This window comes from Apus apus, chromosome 1 (assembly GCF_020740795.1).
Source record: "Apus apus isolate bApuApu2 chromosome 1, bApuApu2.pri.cur, whole genome shotgun sequence".
In the NCBI taxonomy this organism is placed as follows: domain Eukaryota; kingdom Metazoa; phylum Chordata; class Aves; order Apodiformes; family Apodidae; genus Apus; species Apus apus.
In genome coordinates this window covers 101,580,078-101,603,634 of record NC_067282.1, presented here as the reverse complement: position 1 = coordinate 101,603,634, position 23,557 = coordinate 101,580,078, and the positions used below count along the sequence as shown (strand labels likewise).

The 23,557-nt window shown below is 42.0% G+C and overlaps 1 protein-coding gene across 2 annotated transcripts in view; it reads left to right on the top strand.

Annotated features, from left to right (window-relative positions):
• Positions 1-11,098: 11,098 nt before the first annotated feature.
• Positions 11,099-23,557, top strand: part of LOC127388675 (amine oxidase [flavin-containing] A-like) — a 39,795-nt gene continuing 27,336 nt past the window's right edge. For both annotated transcript variants that reach the window (XM_051628439.1, XM_051628434.1), the window contains exon 1: positions 11,099-11,211. In XM_051628439.1, the coding sequence (XP_051484399.1) occupies positions 11,166-11,211 (46 nt within the window). In that variant the 5' untranslated portion in view covers positions 11,099-11,165. The remainder of the gene's footprint in view (positions 11,212-23,557) is intronic.

Below are 23,557 nucleotides of genomic sequence, written 5' to 3'. Positions count from 1 at the left end.
GATTGAGAAAATTGTGCTGATTGCCCTCTCTCTTAAGAAACTCATTAAGAGACAACAGGCAATGCATTTTTGTAACGACTGAGGAGCACTAGGTAGCTGCCAAGCTGCCTGCTGCTGTAACCCTCATTTTAAGGTCTATGGAGGGATGCACAGCTTCATGGTCTGGTCAAAGGGTGACAGCAAGGACTTTGCCACCCCAGCCAGACACTTTCTCTGGCACTAGGAGTACTACATTGTACTTCTAGTGTGTGCCAAAGGCACGAGCAGAATACAAATACAGCTACCTCCTGCTGTTGTAAATTATACTTACATCTGTGCCTGGTGTTTTGGCTTTTGGTAAATCAGCACCACAGAGGCAAGCAGCAAACAGCTCACATTTGACAACAGCTTTCCTGTCCTTCCACTCTGTTGCCCTGACACTACAAATTGCACTTGGGTTGCTTTGGTCTGCCTGTATCATATATAAACCTGTGAGGCCCTGCACACTTATGTTCCTTGCTGTGAACAGTTGAAAGCAGCAGGGCTGCATACCTCTTTGTTCATCAAGAAGGTATGTATAGCCAGGCATTTCCCCTTGCCTTCTGGGATTATCTTTTTGAAGTTTGGAGGGGTGGTGCTATGGACGAATATCAAGGTGTTGTTGATGGATATAATCACAGGGTACAGTAGGATTTTGCTTTTACTGGAAGCACATTGCCAGACTTACCTTGATTAGAGATTAATTTCTACCCACTCAATTCAGAATGCTGTGGGTTTTGTTTTTTTCTGTAGATGCTTCAATTAAGAAACCCATTTTTTCCAGCATAAACAGAATTGGCCAAGAGCAGTAAATACGCCCAGAGAAAACACAACTAGGAAAATGTTAGAAAGAGTGATAGAAATAGCTTGTGTTCTCCATACCTGAGATGTGCATTGGGGAGATGTACCCTCTCACCCACACATAAAGCTGTTCTTAACATAGATGCAGGTCATGTACACAAAAGCCCAAATACGTAGGCACAGAAAATTCATTTACAATATTGGTATTAAAGAAAAATAATTCTCATTATTCCTGTCCAGTTTTGAAAATTCTGTTTCTCACCTCTACAACATTGTGCCTTTAACCAAAGCAAGAAAGGTAAATAGATTTGGGGTAAGGGAACAGAGTTTGAACTAAAAAGGAACACAGAAATAATTCTGCCTGCATAAGCTTCGCAAACACATTTTCTTTTTCTGATCTAAAGAAACTCCACACATCAAAATGTGATCCATCACAGAAACACAGAAATAAATTATACATATGGCTCTTCTCTCTGTGAATATCCATATTCACATGCACAAAAGAACAGTCACCTGTTAACGAGAGTGCTTGTCTTTTTTCATTAATCTATCTTAAAATCTTGTATATTCATGTCATGAGGAGTGAAGCTTATCTGGGAAGTCTGAGGACCAACAATACATGAGCAAGTTCAGCTCAGAATCAGAGATGAGCCTGTCCTGCCCTGAGATCTAAGCCAAGCAGAAGCTGGGTAGCCAGTTTGCTGCAGCCCCAACTTTGAACGAATTCGTTCTGCTTCTTAAACTTTACAAGCTACAAATATTAACCTTGACTCCAGGCTTGTTTGAAGGATAGTAAGGTGACCTCCTATCTTTTTGCAAAAGGCTTAAGAAGTGCTGCCAGTTTGCCCAGTCTAGACATGATGCTAACAACTCTTCTTTGGATCTCTCTCATTGAATCTGATTTAACATGAGATGCTTTTTGAGTTCAATATGCCAAACAAAGTGCATTAAGCGATAGCATCAGATTTGCTGCATATCTTTGATAAGTACCTAAGATTATGTATTTGCTCTTCTAATGACATTTGGAACGCTGGACTAATGCAGCAAATACGTCCCCCAGTTGTGTCATAACCAGCTAGCAAGCTTCTAGGAGAATTTCTGGCTGTTAATAATTCAGCTATGACCTTGATTTTTGCTAGAACACTATTCCTGTTCCAGTACTCTAGTGTGCAAGGTGTTCTGGTTTGTCTCATTTAATTTTCTAGCCCTCTTCTGCAATACCATTCTTTTCTCATTTTGCATCACTAGAATATTTCATTAGTAAACACTGTTTGCCTTTACTTATTAAATGACTTAGTATGATGAGAGCAATAATTGCTGCTTAAAGAATTTCATTAATGACCTTCCAGACTAAGAGTTCTTTTTAGCACAACCTTCAGTTTTCCAGTCTAGATGTCATTAATCATAGAATTATACAATCATAGAATGGTTTAGGCTAGACAGGACCTTAAACATAACCTACCCCCCTGCATGGGCAGGGACACATCCCACTAGGCCAGGTTGCTCCAAGCCCCATCCAATTTGGACTTGAACACCTCCAGGGAGGGGCATCCACAACTTCCCTGGGCAACCTGTTCCAGTGTCTCTCTACTCTTAATATCTGTACAGTTTCTCTGTACTCCTTGCAGGCTACCTGGCCGTGCTTCCACCCTCGGTAGGCTTCTGGTTTGTGTTTGAGTTTGTCCAGGAGCTCCTTGTTCATGCATGCAGGCCTGATGTTTTTGCCGGAGTTCCTCTTTGTTGGGATGCATCACTCCTGAGTTTGCCTGTCATTCCTAAAAAGCCTGCATCCTTCCATTCCAATTCTCAAGTCATAGGAGACATCCCACCATGTCTCCATGATGCCAACATGATCATAGGCCTGCAGGGGCATTTTCCCCCAGATACTATTCATAGCTTTTCTTGTCCAAGAAGCATTTTATCCATGATGGGAAGTGTTTATAAAAACTGCTGTATCTGGATAACATGGTCTCAAGTTTGTTGTATACATGTATAATTGCCCAGTTCTGTGGGATGGGTGGCAGTGATGGTGGTGTTGGTTAATTCTTGGATTATACACAAACAACACCTGCAAAAAGAATGTAAAGTAATGTAAATTAAAATTAAATTGTATTATATTAAATTAAATTAAATTAAAATTTCACAATAACCTTGATGAACATGCAAAAAAAAAGGGGGAGACATGGTGAAAAGAAACCACAAGTATTGTAAGAGAAATGGTAAAAAGTTTTGTGTTGTACAAAGAATGACAATTTAAGAAATATTGTATTTTTATTTGTGGTGTTGTGAAATTTGTTGTTGCTTGGGGAGGTATAGAAGAGAGCCTGAGGTGCAGCTGTGGGCTTATTCCTGAGATACAGCCCTTCAGCTCAGAAATGAAGGAAAGAAATGCTCTGTTCCTTTTGCTTCCATTTCTTATTAAGCTATGGTTCTAATCTCCCCCAAATTTATTGTAATACATGTTTCACACAACTTGTCTTCATGTTTAAGTAATTGTTTAGAATAATTGGGAAGAACACAAGGTACCTAATCAGAGCTCTGCTCTATTCTAGTTTAGTAGTATTCTATATTTAAGAGCTCCTGCTCTTCAGAAGTTTTCTTCAGAGGATGAAGATGAGAGCTCCGGGAATCAAATGGAACACAGAAATTGCTGGCTTCAAGACACACTGTCAAAAAAATCTACTGACTATAATTAGTAGCAGTCGTTATTGCTGAGCATTTGAGGATTCTTCATAATATGATCAAAACAATAACTGAAGGCCAAATATTAATGAATACTTATGATTACTGCTGTTATTACATAATTAAATACTGGAAGTACAGTTGGTTGTGTACAACTCAAATAAAATTTTTGAGCCTAGAAAAAATACTTTGAAACCAAGTAACTTCTTTGAATTGTTTGTGTTTAATTGATGATCAAACACAGTACAGCTTTTCATATCTCAGGGTTGGTTGTCTGAATTAAGAGGACCAGAACTCCTTATGAATGTGATAGGTATTTGCTTGTGGCATTTAAAACCAAATCTAAAGCAGATCTCAGCCTAACCAATTTTTTTCTTAAAGAAGAATCCCTTCTGTCTCTCACCTCACTATGAAGAGAGGTTCTTAAGGGGCTGCAGAAATACAGGGTGGAGGTAGTTTGCTAAAGGTCATGTTGCTTTTGCCGTGTTGCATTTTGCACATGGATCAAATGAGAAGGCTGCACTTTCCAGACACTCAGTGTTGCATATAATAACATCTTCAAAAGATCAGTTTAAGAGTTGCAAGCTTTCTCTTGAAAGATGGCATTTTTGTGCTACATTGCAGAAAGGTCATAGCAACTGTTGAAGACAGTAAGAAAATTAACAGTATGTAATTCGGTAACATCCGCTTCATTTGACAGCTATATACCCCAAAATTCAATTTTTTGCTTTCTTGTTTTCTGTTTTCTCCCTGTAGGCAGGACAGTCTGTGAATTCACTAGCTCTAGACCTGACGCTTATTCATTGCATTGCTCTTCAATTATGTACTTCACAATTGCTCATTCTCAGCCTTGGAAATTGAACACATTGTGTGACAGCAAATAAATGTAAGCTAGGAAATGCAGGTTATCTTTTAAGGCTTTTAAAATATATATATTAGAATTTTTATCTTTCCACTGGACAGCCAACATCTCATTTGGAGCAAAAAAAATTCCTTAAATGCTACATTTTCTATTTGAATTATCATCAAAGGGAAGCAGAAACAGGACATACCTCATCAGTGATTCATCAGGTCCAAATTTGACTCCATTCAAAAGAATGCCAAATGGCAAGAGTGGAAAAGGGAATTATTTTTAATACACTTGCAGTTATTCTTTGTGCCTTTCTGAGACTGGCGTGTGCCCACAACCATGTGTACTGGTTTCAAATGTAGGGTTGTTGATTAATAAAAGGGATTATTTGCTGGGAAAATAAAGGCCCAATATACGTTTTTCATACAGAAACTCCACATAATCAGTAATATTTTGTGAGATTAATATACATAATATAGTAGATAGTCTTTTTATTATTTCCATTAGCATTGTCTTCAGTCTCACAAAATCTTCCTCACCTTTTTTTCCCTTAGAAAGCAAAAAGTAACTACAACAAAGCGAGCATTAAAAAGCTTTGATTGCTGCTGACCATAGTATATTCTAATCAACATCTCCAGGAACACACCTATCCAACTCTGAGATGCTGAAGGCAGTAAATTCTCATAGGGACTCTAAGTTGAATGGGAGAGTGTAAAGGAATTCAAGGAGAAGTTTGTCACGAGGATTACTTCACACGTAACTCTTGTGGAACTGAAAAATAAACAATGTACCTGCAAAATAAGGAAGAAAAAATTCCAAAAGATAGTCAGGTATAATCTTCACTCTGCCTTTCTACCCTTCTTACCTGTTAGAATTACTTTGCGCTTTTCTTGTCAGTGATCTCTGTGTCAGTTGCTAACACATGAAGGAACTGTAATTTATTAAACAACTCAGATGATTTGTGTTTCTAATCAAAACTGTTTTCTTACCTCCCTGGTAACAATTTCACGAGCCTGCTTGTGAACCCAGCTACTGTTAGTAATTGGGCTTTGCCCAGATGCCAGGGCAGGTGAAGTGATTAGCACACCTTCTTAAGCTGCTCAGGAGGGGGGAAGCTTCCATACCTGGCAAAGAGAGCAGAGGGCTGGGAGAAGTAACATCTTTCTGGCAAGAGTTCTTGGAGGATATGTGTTGGATGTGCAAGCAGCAGCAGCAGCAGCAACAACATAGGTCAGAGCGATAAGTAAGTATAAGAAAAGTATTTTTCTCTGCCTAAAACAGTGTGAGATATCTCTCATTGTTAGTAAAAGGGGAACAGAAGTGTAGGGCTTGATTTGTAGACCTTGCCTGAGAACATCTTATGCAGTAATAACAAGGCAAAGGTATGTTTTAAACTTTTTTCTTTTGGATTTCCTTGGCATGGCAACTTAAACCTCTGATTCAGTGGTATTAACAATCACCGAAGGTGATTAGTTCAATTGTTGTTTATTAGGGATGAATGAGTCCTGGATATATTTTTGGCATCACACCTGGAGAATGTCTCATGACATTTTAGGAAAGACTTCTAGTTGTAGTATATGTGCTGTAATTCTGGGAAGGAAAACTGGGACCTGTAGATCCTCCAACTACAGTTTAGGCTGCTAGGAGCAGCCTAAGTCAGGAGCATAGTCAAATGGGATTCTAACTAGCTGAATGGAATTACTTGCTGAAGTAGTTACTCAGAGGAATAGGGATCAAACACTGGTCCCCAGTGGAGAGGATCAGGGCAAACTTCTGGCTGGACAGTAAATTTTCAGAAGTGATGTATGTTCTCTCAATGGCCTTTTACGCATTTTCCTGCTGTGTGTATGAGACATCTTTTATAAAAGTGAAATGGGGAGAATGCGATCTAAGTTTCTTTGAATAATTTGTTAAAGGGTACTGAAACACATACCTATAACGAGGCAGCTCATTACTCTTGAATGTATGCAATGCTTCTCTGTGCACTTAATCTTAAGGAGAGAGTATTGCAGTTGCTGGTAAAATAATAATATTCTGAAAAATATGTTGAGAAACATCAACTGTTCATCCATCATGGAGCTTCTCTATATCTAGCAGTGACAATCCTTTCACTCCTTGCGATGGACCTTGCCATCCTACCTATTCCTACTTAGTTCTTTTTTTTTTCTCTGGTTCAAACTATTGCCTTGTTTTTACTTTGCTTTAAAATTTCCCCTCATAATTTGCCTTTTTTCTCTGCCTCTTGATATACCAGTTTTTTATTGTTTAAAAAAATACTACGTAACTACCGTGCTTCTCCTTGTTCTTTGTCCCCTTTTCCATCTTGAAATATATTGAATGCAGTGCCAATATACATTCACGAGCTTGCTGTTCTGGGTGCTTTGCAAGTCTGCCTTTCATAGACTTTGTCTCCCTGTCCCCAGTAACGTTATTCCAATAATGGTCCTTGGTTCTCTTTTCAGGATTGTAAAATCATAGAATCATGTTAGTTGGAAGGGACCTTGGAGATCATAAAGTCCAACCATAACCTAAATCCCCCAACCATAATCTGATCTACTTGTTCAGTGCTTGAATCATGTCTCTAAGCACTGTATCTATCTTTCTTTTAAGTACTTCCAGGGATGGTGACTCCACCAGCTCCCTGGGCAGCCTGTCCCACTGTCCAAGCACTCTTTTGGTAAATTTTTTCTAATATCCATTCTAGACCTCGCCTGATGCAGCTTCAGGCCATTTCCTCTTGTCCTGTTGCTATTCACCGGATAGAAGAGGCCATCTGCTACCTCCCTTCAGGTAGTTGTAGAGAGCAATGACATCTTCCCCTCAGCCTCCTCCTCTTTGAACTAAACAATCCCAGTTCCTTCAACCTTTCCTCATAGGTCTTATTCTACGGACCTGTCAGCAGCTTGGTAGCTCTTCTCTGGACACGCTCCAGCAACTCCACATCCTTCTTGTAGCGAGGGGCCTGGAACCGAACAGAGTACTCAAGGTGTGGCCTCACCAGTGCTGAGTACAGGGGCATGATCACCTCTACTTCAGCTGGCCACACTTCCTGATACAGGCCAGGATGCTGTTGGCCTTCTTGGTGACCTGGGCACACTACTGGCTCATGTTAAGTCGGCTGTCAACCGGCACCCCCAGATCCTTCTCTACCATGGAGCTTTCCAGCCAGTCAACCCCAAGCCCATAGCTTTGCAGGGGATTGTTGCGACCAAAGTGCAGGACCTGGCACTTGGTCTTGTTAAACCTCACATGATGGGTCTTGGCCCCTTGTTTCAGTCTGTCCAGGTCTCTCTGCAGAGCCTTCCTCCCCTCAAGCAAATTGACACTTCCTCCCAGCTTAGTGTCATCTGCAAACTTACTTAGGAAGCACTCAATTCCCTCCTCTAGTCTATTAATGAAGATACTGAACAAGAGTGGACCCAAAACTGAGCTCTGGGGGACAACACTGGTGACTGGCCACCAGCTGGATCCAGTCCCATTCACTACAACTCCCTGGGCTTGGCCAGCCAGTTTTTTTAGCCAGCAGAGAGCGTACCTGTCTGCACCATGACCCACCAGCTTCTCTGTGAGAATGCTGTGGGAGATGGTGTCAAAGGCCTTACCAAAGTCCAGAGAGACAACGTCCACAGCTCTTCCCTCATCCACCAGGTGGGTCATCTGATTATAGAAGGAGAGCAGGTTAGTCAAGCAGGACCTGCCTTTCCTGAACCCATGCTGGCTGGGCCAGATCCCATGGCTGTCCTGCACTTGCCATGTGAATGCACTCAAGATGAGCATCTCTAGGATTTTCCCTGGTACTGAGGTCATGCTGACAGGCCTGTAGTTCCCAGGATCCTTCTTTGGCTCCTTCTTGTAGATGGACACCACACTGGCAAGCCTCCAGCCATCTGGGACTTCCCATGTTACCCAGGATTCCTCATCCTTGGTGGCCACTTTCCCCTCCTCATCCAATAAGGGATGGAGAGTCTCCCTGGTTGTCTTTTTGCTGTTACTGTATTTGTAAAATCTTTTTTAATTGTCCTTCATGGTTGTGGCCAGATTGAGGTCCAGCTGGGTTTTGCCTTTCTAATTTTCTCTCTGTATGTCCTCTCAAGCTCCCTGTACTCATCTTGAGTTGCCTGTCCTTCCTTCCAAAGGTGCTAGACTCTCTTTCTCCTGGAGTCCCAGCAAAACTCCCTGTTCAGCCAGCCCAGTTGTCTTCCCCAACAGTTTGTTTTCTGACACACAGGGACAGCTGCTCCTGTGCTTTTAAGACTTTCTTCTTGAAGAGCCTCCAGCCTTCCTGAACCTCTTTGCCCCTCAGAACTGACTCCCAAGGGACTCTCTTAACCAGTGTTCTAAACAGCCTGAAATCTGCCCTCCAGAAGTCCATAGTGGAGGTTTTCATGACCCCTCTCCTTATTTCACTAAGTATTGAGAATTTAACTATTTCATGGTTGCTAAGCCTAAGATGGTCTCTGACCTCCACATCCCCCACTTCTCCTTCCCTGTTAGTGAGCAGCAGGTTCAGTAAGGCACTTTCCCTGTAGGCTGGCTTACCAGCAGTGTTAGGAAGCTGTCTTCCACACACTTGAGGAACCTCCTAGCCTGCCTGCTTGTGGCTGAGTCATTAGTCCAGTAGATGTCTGGTAGGTTAAAGTCCCCCACCAGAACTAGGGCTGATGATTTTGAGACTTCTGCCAGCTGCCTGAAAAATGTTTCATGTGCTTCCTCATCCTGATTGGGTGGTCTGTAGCAGACTCCCTGTAGCAGACAGGATATCTGCCTTATTTGCTTTCTCTCTCATCTTCACCTATAAACACTCCACGTTGTCATTGAGCTCTATACAATCAAAGCACTCCTTGCTGTATAGAGCCGCCCAATCTGCTCTCTTTCCTTGCCTATCCCTTCTGAAGAGCTTGTAACCATCTATTGAAGTATTCCGGACCTGAGCTCCATTCCATCATGTTTCTGTGACAGCAATTAGGTTGTAGTTATCTTGCTGCACAAGGGCTTCCAGCTCTTCCTGTTTGCTTCCCATGCTGCGTGCATTGGTGTAAATGCACTTGAGCTGGATTATCAATTTCATCCCTGACATGGGCACACCTCCTCTAAGCTCAGCTGTAGTAAGCCTGGTGTTAACGCCTGCCACATTCCAACCTAGTTTAAAGCCCTATCAATGAGCCTCACTAACTCTTGCCCTAGTACCCTTTTTCCCCTGCGGGACAGGGTCTTCTTATCCAATGTCAGCAGGCCTGGTGTCCTGTGAATCAAACTGTGATCAAAAAACCCAAAGTCCTGCTGGTAGCACCAGTTTTGGAGCCAGTGCTCCTGAATACACACACACACACACATTCCTTTCCTCACACTCGCACATAGACCTCTTAAGGAGGACCGGCGTCGGGTTTGTTTCCTTCCTTCCTCCCCTCCTCCCTTTGGTCCTTAATCCTCTCCCTTAAAAAGCACCTTTGCATTGCCTCCCTAAAGGACACTTTCTCACTACATACATATTGATATCCCTAGTAGCCATTCACACCTGCATTGTCCCTAAACATCATCCATCGGTTTGTGTTAACTCTTAATAAACCTATTAGTTTGTGGAGTAAATCTTGGCTTTAGAGGCAATTTCTGAGCTTGGGGGGGGGCGGTGCTTTCTAGCTACCACCCTGAAATACGGTCCCGAGGCGGCCGTTGCTCCGTGAGAGGCAGCGCCGCGTGTGACCCTCGGGCTCATTCACAAACCCCTCCACATCGGGAGGGGGAGTCGCAAAAGTATCCTGACAGCCGGTAGCCCCCCGGTACCGGCTTGCGACATCTGGTTCAGGAAGGACAGGGAACTGCTTGAAAGAGTCCAGCGCAGAGCCACAAAGATGATGAAGGGAGTGGAACATCTCCCTTATGAGGAAAGGCTGAGGGAGCTGGGTCTCTTTAGTTTGGAGAAAAGGAGACTGAGGGGTGACCTCATCAATGTTTACAAATATGTAAAGGGTGAGTGTCAAGAAGATGGAGTTAAGCTTTTTTCAGTGATGACCAGTGATAGGACAAGGAGTAATGGATATTGGAGCATAGGAGGTTTAAGGTGAATATCAAAAGGTTTTTTTTACTGTGAGAGTGACAGAGCACTGGAACAGGCTGCCCAGAGAGGTTGTGGAGTCTCCTTCACTGGAGACATTCAAAACCCGCCTGGACGCCTTCTTGTGTGATGTGCTCTGGGTGACCCTGCTCTGGCAGGGGGGTTGGACTAGATCTTTCGAGGTCCCTTCCAACCCCTAGGATTCTATGATTCTATTGGAGTCCTGGACAAGGCGAGGCTGGGGTACTGCTGTAACATGTAGCTGTGGCTCCACGGCTCTCCTCCTAGCCCACACCGCCTGCTAGCACACTTTCTTACATTTTAGTAAATAAAAAGGACCTAGCGAGTGCGGGCTGCCAGAGCTGTTGCACCCTGCAGCAGGCACGCTGGCCCCCATCTGCCTCCAGCCTTTCCGGTGCACCTGGCACGGGCTGGTGCGGAACCGAGCCGGTACCGAGGCAGGCTCAGGCCAAACGTTTACCCGGAGGCAGCTCCTGGCACCGCGCTCCCCGCGGCCCCGCACCCCTCGCACCGCAGCGCCGGGTCTGGCTGGGCTGGAGGGACGAGCACCGGAGGGGGGTGGCTACAATAGGCCCCGCTCCCAGACGACGCCCATTGGCGGCAGCGGCGCGGAGCCCGCCCAGGAGCGGGGACGGGGCGGGCGGGACGGACGGTCCTGTCCGCCCCCTCCGGGCCGGGGACGAGCCGAGCCGAGCAGCCGCCAGAGGGAGGGCGGCATTGGCCGGGGCTAGGGACAGCGACATGGCCGAGAAATGCGACGTGGTCGTGGTCGGGGGCGGCATCTCAGGTGGGTCCCTGGGGGGCAGCGCCGCCTTCTCCGGAGCATCACCCCAGGAGCGGTCCCGGAGTCCGTCCTGCGCGGCGGGGGGCGAGGGACGCTGGTGCGGGGGCTCGGGTGCGCCTGGTCAGGCAGCGCGGGGACTGGGAGCGGCGGGGCCGGGGCTGCTGGCTCGTCCCCACGGCTGACCTTAAGCCTTGGGTGAGGGTATTAAGTGTTTCAGGTCTCCAGCGGCTTCAGATACACTGGGGGGGGAGGGGGGCGGGAAAGGGAAGAACGGGCCAGGTCGCTGTTTTTAAAACGTATTTACTTCTTCTTGGATTGGTTTGTACTTCGTACTCATAGACGAGGCTGTAGGAAAACTGACTTTATGATGCCTCCAGGTGCAGGAGAACGCAGGGATAAAGGCTGGGGGTTTTGCATCCCAAAAAGACGGGATTTTGAAGTTGTGTCTTTTTTAGGCAGCTCTTGCAGTGCTGGCAATTGTATTATTTTGGTAAATACTGCAGAAATACATCTGGGAATATATGTAAAAACAGGTTGGATTTTGGTATTATGAGAAGAGCTCTACTACAAACAGCCAAATTCCCCTGCTGTGATGGACTCCTCATACTCTACTAGCAAATACTTCTCAAAATAATCTCTATACCTCCTTTAGCAGTAGCAAGTGCATTGTGGCCCCTAATCCTCCCAACAAACAAAAAGATAAATCCTTATGTCATGCCAGTGGCATAGGAAGTCGTGTCTGCGTGTTCAGGCATCAGTTTAATATGCTTGAGTATGATGATGGTACCTAAGGTGAGAATGTTGCAGTGCTGGAGAAAATCAGCATCTATCTGATGGACAAACCGGATACAATGTTAGCATCTTTGGCCAGGTGTTAGTTTCCAGGGAGTCTTTACTTCACTAATGATTCAGAAGAGGTGAGTTATGTGACTGAGTGCCTTCAGTGATACTGTAACCATTGCTCTTGTAGGTAAAATTAGTTTTTTTAGAATTGAGAAGGAGTCAGAGGCTTTCCTTCTTTCATCTGCAGCAAATTCATGCAGGAAACAGCAAATTGTTTATTTACTTACATTATTTAATTTGCTAAAACAACAGTAACTGTTTAAATAATTGCTTGTGACAATGTAATTATGTAAATAATCTGTAGTATCACTGAACAGAAATAAAGACTTTGGACTTAGATTTGCTTGCTTTTTAGTTTGACCAGATGCCTATATATTTTCCTGCTAACACGAGTCATTGATCTTCATCCTTACACTTTCTGTATTGCACAGGGTGCACTTCAGGGAATTACTGTCCATACTGGGTGCAGCTGATGGTGACATGATCTTAATATGGTTTTTAGGGCTCTGGGAAGCTCTTCTTCCCTTGAGAGTACCTTGCTCCTCCAGCTTTCCAACCTGTATCCATGTTTTGGAAAATGTATTGAGCATTTCTAAGTGGTAACTTGCCTCACTAGTACAAGAATCAGAAGGTTACTTCAGAACACTTACACTTTAGATCAAAGTCTGGTGGGGAGTCTGAAATGGAGCCAAGCAGGAAATTTCAAGGTGTTACCATCCCTGGAAATTTGTTGGTGGTATTAAGAAGACAAATAAACATGTCACAGCAGTCTTGGGGTGCAGGAATATTTCTCTTGCCAGTGTAAATCATTGTCATGCCAGTGGCATAGAAAGTAGTGTCTGTCTGTTAGAACAGACTTTGATTTAAGAAAGCAGCCTTAGAAAAATAAGTAACACATGCTTTATTTCATAATTAATCCATCTTTGTAATTCCTATCAGCTCTTGGTTTGTTTTGCTGTTCACCCAGCTTCTCTGTCACTACCTTTCCTGTACCAATGTACCCACACCTCAGTTCTGTAAGAGCTTAGATAGTGCTGCTTTCTGGTCTTAAAAATTAAGTAATTTGCTTACAGAATTTTGGCTTTATTGAGACAAATAATAAAACATGCTCCAGAACAGACAGGATTTCACTCTCTACATCTCTCTGACTCCGTTCTTGACTTGCTGCTGCTTATTTCTCTGAAGATATATTTGCAATTACCTTGTCTGATAAGATTGCTGTCTTTTCTCCTGCTGTATCTGAAATAGTCACTACCTGCTGCTTGCAAGAAAGGAGAGGAATCTTTAGGATAAGCTGGCTGTTTACTAGAAATACATGAAGTGTGTATCAGGTATAAGCAAGCTGCCTGCTGCATTAAGTGTGAGCTTCTCAGCAGTGAGATTGTGGCTTTTTAAATTATTTGTGCAAAGTTTGTAAAATGAAGCTAAAATCTTGACTGTCAGGTTTGGAGATATCTCTTCCTCAACATGAAGCATGGTCTTGAGAGCCAGTTTCTGGACAACCTAAGGCACTCTTCTTGTCCATGCTCCTGTCCTCTGTATACATGTTTCTGTACTTGGTCATTCACAGGTACACAAAATTGACTCTTCCTGTAGGAAGCTGCAATCTAGGAATGGAGGGAGCTTCTGCAAACTGCTTCACAGCAGGGAAGCTCTTGGAAGACAAACTCAGCTCTGGTAGCCTCCACTGCTGAGATTTTCCTGCTATATCCCATTGAATCATATTTGAAATGTTCAGACTGCATCAGCAAGTTTGTTTGGAACCCGACAGAGAGGGAGCTGCAGAGCTTGGGCTAGATTAATCTTTTCACATGGGCGTGCATGTTAAAAATGTGGATGGTGGCCAGGAAAGGCCCCAGGCACATGTTTGTATCATTCTTAATGGTTTATGTCCCCTCTGATGCAGATAATATTAATTATGACATTTTATACTCAAGCATATTTAATTGATGCCTAAAGTTAAAGACTTTCCCCATGCACACAGGGAGTTCTTATTTATATGCCTTGATTATTGCTCCTATTTTCTACTTATATGGTTTTCTACTGAACTGAAGAAGGGGTTCTGGTTTGGGTTGATTCTGACCTTTTGCTTGTGCATTTTTTTTAGGCTATGTCTTTCCCTTCTTTGTTAAACACAGCAAGCTGACAGCACAGTATGTGCAATGGATGTGTCTCTGATTAATCACCAGGATCATAACCCCAACATCCCATCAGAGACTCCTCTGCTACCTGGTTGAAGGGGCTACACTAGTTAAGGACTACTAGAGTATTGTCCTCTGTGTGGATGAACTACTGTATTAATGGCTTCCAGAAGTTATCCCTTTTATGCAGCGAGTCACTGCCATACTTCTCCTGACACATTGTCCCCATCCCAGCCCCAACATGTGCTCCACAAGCTAAAGCCACAGTTACAGGCAAATTCATATTCTGGCCCCATAGCCCTAGGATGCTCTAGCATGCACAGTTGCTCTGAGATACAAGGTGGATTGTAAGGAGGTCCAGAATACTCAGTTACTTCTTGTGGACTGCTCGTTAATGACTGGACAGCATTAAGTGGTTGGAGAGTTTTGACAGAAGCCTCAGATATTTGAGCTTTCTGGATCCAGAAAGTGGCTGCTGCCTAAGTGTGACCTGTCATTTTTCAAAATTTCCTGACCTTATTGGGACATACTTTCACATGGATAACAAAATGTGTTACGTGGACTCAAAGGCTACCTCCTTGCCAAATTTCAAGTTGCTGCTAGAACTTCCAACACAGGAATAAAAAAAGCCACAAGCTTTCAAAATCAAAGAAGGCTTTTTAATTACAGGTTTAGAAATAGCCAGCCAGTTTTGACCAAGATTTTCCAGCAGAAAAGAATCAGCTGGAAAAACACACCCTGAAAATCCAAGCTTAAATAGGTCAACATTTTTTTTGGGGAAAAAAAGTTTGGGGTATATTTGTGTGACAGTCTCACCTTACATGTGAATTTTGAAGACTGGAAGCCCAGTTTATCAAATGAAGGCATGAAAAGTTAAGAATGTTTGCCATTATAATGCAAACCAGAAACAGGCCAAATACAAGGAAGTATGTCCAGAAGCAGTCAAGTCCAAGGGAATCTTTATGCAAATGTATTTTGGAAGAATTTTCAGCACATTGTGTTACAAGAACAAAGCACAAGGGAAACACAGCTGTAATTGAAGCTTGCAATTTGGCATAGATAGTTCTTATTTCCAAAGAAAACCACATTTTTTGTTAGCTAGAAACAAGGAGATCTCATGGCCAGATGGAATGGACACATTTTCTAGCTGCATGCAATAAACAGCATGGTTTTCTATTTCACTTACAGAGGAGGCCAAGAGTCACAAATTATAGGAGAAGCTGGGATGTAAAAATAGTAGCAATCAGTCTTTATAATGAAGTAAAACATATGATACACCCTATTAAGGCTTTTCCCTTTCTTTCTCTGCAGAAGAGTGCTATGTGTTGGCATCTCCTGCTCCACAGTGTGTGATCAATAACCTTATCGCTACCTACGCATTAGCTGTGGTCTCTGAGCAAAAGACTGAATAATGAGGAAATGCAGATTTTCCTTACTTGTTATAATGGCAACACAACTTCTGTTGTACACTGCTCTGTTTGTTTTGACAGCATGCCAGGCTGCTGGTGGGTGGTAGTGTCAGATAAACTGGCAAATACACAGTTACTAGTTAAAGATACAAGCAGTCCCATCTGTGTAAATCTGGAGTAGTTTGAAGTAGATTTTTTCTACTATTACTTCTAAATTTACCCAAAATTTGACCTCTAGGAGTGCAATAGCTGGTTCTTAAAATGTATCCTGTACTTATGACATCTGCACTGTGCTGGGCTCCAGCTACCCAGTTGCTTCCTGCTTTCTTTCTGGATCCAACAGGAAAGCTGATAATTGGTGGTAATATTGTCACTTGGTACCAGAAATTCCAAAGAGCCATTTTTGCAGGATGCAGAAATAAATTGCAGTATTTCACAGAGCTCTCGGTTCCCCATGTACTGCTAGCAAGCCATCTATCATTATGAGAAACTCACAGCAGGAACAAAACGATCAGACCCTCTTATAAAGTGCAACAAATGTTTTATATGATAGTGGCAAATAAGAAAGAAGTGTCCATTTGCCACCTTCTTCATAAAGTATTCTGATGTTTTGCTACTAAAAGTGCAAAACCTTATGACTTGGGACATGAGTTTTGGTTAAGACACTCCTTTGTGTTATGCTTAGTGCTAGCTCTTTAGTTTTGGCCAAAATATGATTGTGATTTATTCATTATGTATCCAGATGTAGAAATATTATTTTCTTTATCTTTCATCATATTCTTCATGCAGTTTTCTATGGCAAACGCCTAATTTCAGAACTTTGTCTAACTCCGGGGTAACCTGAGTCACAGCTGGTTCTGCTCCTGAATGAAGAATGTGTCAGACTTAATTTCTGGCAAAAGTAAAATGTACACCAGTGTGATTCATTGGTTGTCAAATTCATATCTCCTAAGAGAGTACTGTAAACCTGCGGTTTGTCCTTGATTGTGCACCATGCCTCAGGGTTGAAAGGTAGGAAAGAGCATTCCTGCTAGGTAGCTCTGAAGTCTTAAGACTGTTATTTACTCCAATGAGCAAAGGAAATAGCCAGGTAGTTAGGACAGATCTCTAAATATCCTGCATAACCAAAACTGGCATGGGACAGGCATTATGTCTTTCCTGGGAATACAAAAGCTTACTTTCTTGATATTTGTGGTAATGACGTTGGTCATACTTTTGCACCAACATATTTTCACATGCTAGTTAGCTGAAGGTCACTGTTTCATTGACAGGAATTTATTCTGCATACTGATTAAAACAATTATCAATAGTTAAACAACATATATGATTGCCTTAGATGTGTCCATAAATGAGGCAGAATGAAACCATCATCATTTTAACTGGTGCTACTCATTTTAATATGTAAGGAGAAAGAGGATGCTCCAATTCTTACCCCATGCTTATACTAGTTAACTTTTTTCTGCCGCCTTCTTGGCGGAGGAGGAGAGTCATTCTGGTGAAGACTTGTTTACTGCAATGGGCTTTGGACTTTAAAATCCCAGTGAGTGGGTATAGAAGAGTGAATTCACCCTCAGGGTACAATTCCCTCTTCCTGCCCACTGTGTTTCTGTTAACACTGTCCATGAGAAACTGTCTTTATACCCTTGAGAACAAGGTTTCCATCTGTTTAAAGAACTCAGATAGTAGCACCACTGAAACCAGTTAGAGTGGCTTGGTCTCAGTTAGACAATGTACTCTGTAATAGAAAATATATATATTCTCTTTTGGTTAAAATCTTTACTGAATCCACTGGATTGTTTTTGCTACAGGAGGAAAAAAAAAAGAATTTATCAAAAAGAAATTAAACATTTGCCAGAAAACTACAAAATAAATAAATGCAACCTCATCCCTAGTATCAAGTATTTTACAAGTATTGTGGAAAAAATGTATAGGAAGCTAAAATACAGTTTGTGATAATGAGAAAGTTAGTGATACTAGGCTATTAGACAACATTGAAAAGGAAACTAATGTAATGCGTATTCCTGCTGTTTTGTGCAAATTTAAGGGGCTGTAATTTATTTATTTTAAAAGCGGCAATTTTAAATCTTAATCCTTAATTTGTGAAAGAAAACAGTTCTTTCATTCTTAGCCTTATATATATTGGTGCCCATTAGTGATTCCTCTGATCAGTCTGATGTAACTGAGTACATGTTTTTTAATTTATCTAAAAAACATGCTGTGTGCAAAAATTCCAATGGAAAAAAATAATCAGGGAAGGGGGGTAGAGAAGAAGAAAGAGGTTGGGAAGGGAGATTTTACCCTATGGTCATGACAGAAATGTTTTGCAGCTCTTATTGACAGGTTCATGTTTACTTGGCAAAGAGACTTCTAGCTGAATAACAAAAGCTGTTTCTAAGGTGGCCATTGCCAGATTTAATTATGTAATTGTGTTTGGAAAAGGTTAGGTTTTCCATCAGTGAAACAGTAAAAATAATCACAGCATTACAGAATCCCAGAATGTTAGGGGTTGGAAGGGACCTCTGGAGATCATCTACGCCAACCCACATGCCTGAGCAAGTTTACCTGGAGCAGGTTGCACAGGATCGTGCCCAGGCAGGTTTTGAGTACCTCCAGAGAAGGAGACTTCACAGCCTTTCAGGGCAGCCTGTTACAGTGCTCTGTCACCCTCAAAGTAAAGAAGTTCCTCCTCATGTCAATATGGAACTTCCGATGTTCATGTCTGTGCCTGTTACCTCTTGTCCTATCACAGGGCACCACTGAAAAAAGACCATCCTCATCCTTCTGACACCCACCTTGATTTACAAGCACTGATAAGATCCCCCCACAATCTACTCTTCTCCAAACTGAAAAGACCTCAATCTTTCCTCACAAGAGAGATGTTCTAGTCTCCTAAACATCTTTGTAGCCCTTTGCTGTACCCTTTCCAGGGGTTCCCTGTTCTTGAACTGTGGAATCCAGAACTAGACACAGTACTCCAGATGCAGTCTCACCAGGGCAGAGTAGAGGGGGAGGATGTCCTCCCTCTACTTGTTGGCCATACTCTTTTTAATGCACCCCAGGATGCCATTGGCTGCCTTGGCCACAAGGGCACATTGCTGGCTCATGGTTAGCATCTTGTCCACCATGACTCCCAGGTCTTATTCCACTGAGCTGCTTTCTAGCAGGTCAGCCATCAACCTGTACTGGTACATGGGGTTATTCCTCCCAGGGTGCAGTACCCTACACTTGCCCTTGTTGAATTTCATAAGGTTTTTCTCTTCCCAACTTTCCAGCATGTCCAGGTCATACTAAGTGGCAGCACAGCCTTCTGGCATGTCAGCCACCCATCCCAGTTTTGTGTGACCAGCAAACTTGCTGAGGGTACACTCTATCCCTTGATCTAGGTCATGGATGAATATATGAGCATGCTGTTACAGTGGAAGATTAATGAGGATATATTGAAAATTGTCTTACTTTACTGGTGCGTATTAGAATAATGAGCAAAATAATTATTACTCTAAGTTCAGAAAAATGTAGGGATTTTCTGGAAAGATTTTTTTTTTGTATGTTACTGAATTAGTCTGCTAGAACACTAGCAGTGTGACTAGCAGTGACCAGTGCTTAGTCATCTTTCACACAATGTAACTATCCCACTCCATGTGCCACAGGGTAGATTAAGAAGGATTTTTTGAATGTATGAAGTCTTAGCTTGGTTTTGGTAAACTTTCAGCCCAATAGTGGATCCATAAAATGCAAATGCACTTTGTCGAAGAAGCTAGCAAATAGGGAAACAATGCATCCAGAAAACCAGCAGATAGTCACCTTCTCAATACTAACATAACTTCCTCTATCTTTGTTTTGATGTGCTCAATATGGCACCAACACAGTGGCCTCAGTTTGAAAGGTTAAAAGGTTTATGTATAAGACCATCATCACTTCCCTTCATTGCCCGTCATAATGCTGTCTGGGTACTGCCCTTGCATGTTTTGGAGATGTTCAGCATTAGATCACATAAGAAGTGTTGTGTCTGGAAAAGGTGCTGGTCATCTTTGCTTCCAAACATGGTGTATCAGTGAATCTGTTTGGGGTTGTGAATTTAGGGAGCCTAGATTTTGAGAAGTAGAATTACTATACTAATTACTACGTAACTATCACATTTCCAATAAAGTAACTTTTAAGTACTCCCACCATTTGTGCTGTAGAACTTGTATCTGCTCATATGCTCTCTGTGAACCCCAGAGATAAGGCAACTTGGAGTTGTTCTCTTAAACACTGCCCTTATAAATGCTTCCCTACAAAATGGGGAAACATTTCCCACATTGCAGGGCTCAGCTGGGAATCAAGATCGGGTCTCTTAAGTTCCATTGTTGTGCACTACCTGCAGAGTTGAAGCTTTCTCTCCTATGAGGTAGAGACATTCTTTGTTGTATTTTCCTTTAGGCTACATGCAAAATTCAGTATTGCTCAGCATCTCTGTGTTTCAGCCCTCGTGTATGTCCTGTAGTCTGCAGATTAGCATAAATTCATTTTAGGGGTCTTTTGGGTTTTTTTTTGTTGCTGTTGTTGTTCTTTGGTTTTGTGGGGGTTTTGTGTTGGACTTTTTTTTGTGAGGTTTTTTAATGTATAACCAGTGTTTTGATGCACTTGAAACTGGTTTGCTTGATAGGATTATGACAATTTTCTGAAACGGAAGCAGCAGCAGTATCATCTGTGGCAGCAGCAATTCTGAATCCTTAACAGAGCTGCAAAATCAATAGGAATAGAGCTTTCCTGTGCTGTGTCTTCAGGCAGGGGGAGCTGAGTGTGAAATTGCCATAGAAACCCTTGTGGAGGATGTACAAGTCATCCCACCTTGTTTGTTCTTATCTAATAACAAGTGAATTTCTACAGCCAGATACTTCAAATGAAACATGGCTTTGGCAGGCTCCTTTCATCTTTCTGAGACAAGTAGTGTATTTCTAGTTCATAGAATTAGAGTGATCTCTGGAAGGAGTGTGGCTAGTGATTTGGGGTTGTTTGCAGCTTTATCCCCAGGCTAACTTTGGAAGAGGTAGATGTGGCAATGGGGCACAGCAGTGGCCTTGGCTGTCTCAGCTGTGTCTGTGCTGCTGTCATACAGGCATACATGCAGGTGTGTTTTAAAATACCTTGCCTGAGTCTAGGTTTTGGCCTGAGGTTGCAGCCCAATGCTTACTTTGGCCTGGTCTGGCATGCTTACAGGACTCGGGATATCTGCAATATCCCAGGACACTGTGGCTGGTGTCAGAGCCCAGGAGCAGCAGAGGGCATAGCTCTAGAGCAGTGCTCGACTGGCGGGAGAGCCTTGTGGGGTGAAGGTCCTGCCCTCCCCTTTGGCAGCTCCTGGAAGATGTGTGATATCCTCTAGGGAGGGAGCAGATGTGTTGAAGAGGAGGTGAGAAGCAAGCTTCATGGGCCTGAGGGGAGATGAGCAGGCAGAAATGGTGCAAGGAGCTGGAAAAGAGATGGTCTTGTTCCTTCCCCCCTCTCATTTTCATCCCATCAAACAAATAGAAGTAAATGGTCATTCTTTGGTGTCCAGTCCTGTAGAGGGTACTTGAACAGCAATGTAAGTCTTGAAAATTCAAGTTACGGAGGAGGTAAAGGGAAAATGTGCAATCTATTTAGAGGTTAATTGTGTATCAAAATCATGTAGGCTTCATGAGCTGTGGAATGCTTAAGACATACCTGTGGAAGCGCCTGTGTCTGGTGCCTGTGGGTCACACCAGGATGGAGCTAAAGTGTTGGATTCAATAGACAAATTCACAGAGATCCACCCACATGGGTATGTTGTGGCTTGTCCTTTATTTTGAAAGAAAATTGCTTCTGTGCTTTAAACGAGTAAGTGCATAGTAGCAAACTTTAATCAACATATTTTGCATTGTTTTTATTTCTGAGTCGATCCCTTTCCTGGTTGCCAGTAAGCCATCACTGTCAGGACATATCTCTTGCCTTTTCCCAGTCTGTGTAGCTCTGACGTGTTTATGGTGACACTTGGGTTAAAAATAATGAAACAGAAAACCTGTAAGGCTGGAGTGCAAGAAGCACAATTTAAAGCACAAACAGGTTAAAGAACCTGTAGTCACATTATCATGTTCTTCATCCTTAAGTATTCCTTCTTTATTTGGCTATATCATATAAGTAAGCTATAAACCAGCATTAAGTTAACATCCAACCCAGTCCAGTGCAACTCTTACTCTTCCTAACCAGCTGTGGCATGAATATACATGCTATTGTACACAGCATGAAATGAATGGTTAAAGCACTGAGGATTTGCATGCTTTTTTTTTTTTTTTCAGCCCTAGGACAGATTTTTGCTGCTTCATGTTCCATAGGATAACATACAAATGTGTTGTGCTTTTATTTTTTAAGGCATGTATATCTGCAGTAAACTTTCTTAGAAAAGAATTACCCACTCATGCCTAAATGTCCAGTGGCATTCATGCAAAATAAAGAAATTAGGCCTTTTCTTTTATGCATGTAGGAAATAATACACTTTTTTGGTGATAAAAAACACAGTATGTTTTGAAAAATCATTATTCCTTATAAAAATATACATATTTTGAAGAAAATATAAATATTTGTAAGAAAATACTGCAGTTTGTGTTTCTAACATAAAATTGTGGTTTCTATGTTTATGTTGAGCAAGAAGAGAACACAATCACTGAAAGGATTAAAGAATTAAGTATTGAATTTTGTAAAATGTTCTAAGTAGACTTTTTTGCAGGAAAAATTATCAAAAAATACTGAAAGGAATTAGATCAGTTTGGAAGATATTCACTCCACTGACAAATAACTTGCATTTTAAAAAATTAGAATATTGAACAGGTGGAAGAATTAAGTATACTTCTGTTGCAGCAGCAACTGAAAGAATATGTTTAAATAATGTAAAGTTATTTTTAGATAAGTATGGAAATGGTATGTGTAATTTTTGTTAATGTAAGACATTTGAACTTCCTCAGTTCTAGTTTCCAGTGAACGATGTTTCCCCTTCCCTATTGAAAGATTATGGTGCACATAAGTTTACAGGCTATTCTGTTTTGTCCTCAGAATAAATGAGAACACTTAACAGTGCACAGAATTATTCCTCTCCTCTGGCCTTTTCAGATTTACATTCTTTGTAGGCTCTCAAACAGTTGCTTTTAATCACATTTTGAGATAGTATAATAAACATGCACATAATATTATTCCTTGCTGCAGGGTATCTTGGAACTTCTGATCAATAAGGCTGGCTTTTGTGTACTTAAGGAGGGGAACCAACTCCAAAGAAGCTATGCTTCAGTGCCAAAATGGCCTGCAGGGCAATGGGATAATCTGATTTCACCACCCAAAGATTGCTTTTTACAATTTCAGCTCACATCTGTCAAAAGAAAAGAGGACTCCTGTCCTATTGAATTTTCAGTTGTCTCTAGTGCCTCCATCACAAAGTCTCATAATTAGACTATTTCTACTGAGATGATAATTCCTTTTATAAAGTATCTACATACAGCGGCTTTGATTGCCATGGTCAAACTCCATGGCTCAAAATGAATATTGACAGCAAATTAGACTTTATTTCTGCGTGTGAATAAGGACGGTAGACAACAATAGAGTGGAGTTGATGAGTGAGACAATAACTTGGAAGCCTACCTTGCTGGAACATGTCTATTTAGTATATTATTATTTCTGTCACTTTAACATTGCAAGCCCCATAAGGTGGGTTCTGCATTTCTGTGGACTGTACAAATGAGGGATAAGATGTACATCCCTTAGCTGAGATTATACTGCTTTTAAAATGCCAGGATGGTAATCTGAACAAGGAAACTTCATTATGTGAATGCAACTTATGGAGATGGTTATAATATGAACTTAGCAACAGCTGCATGATTTCTGTGGCAAGACACAATGGAAAGTTTCTCATTTCTCTCTGGAATTTTTGAAAACAGCATTAAGATATCTGACCTTGAAGATTTGGTTCCA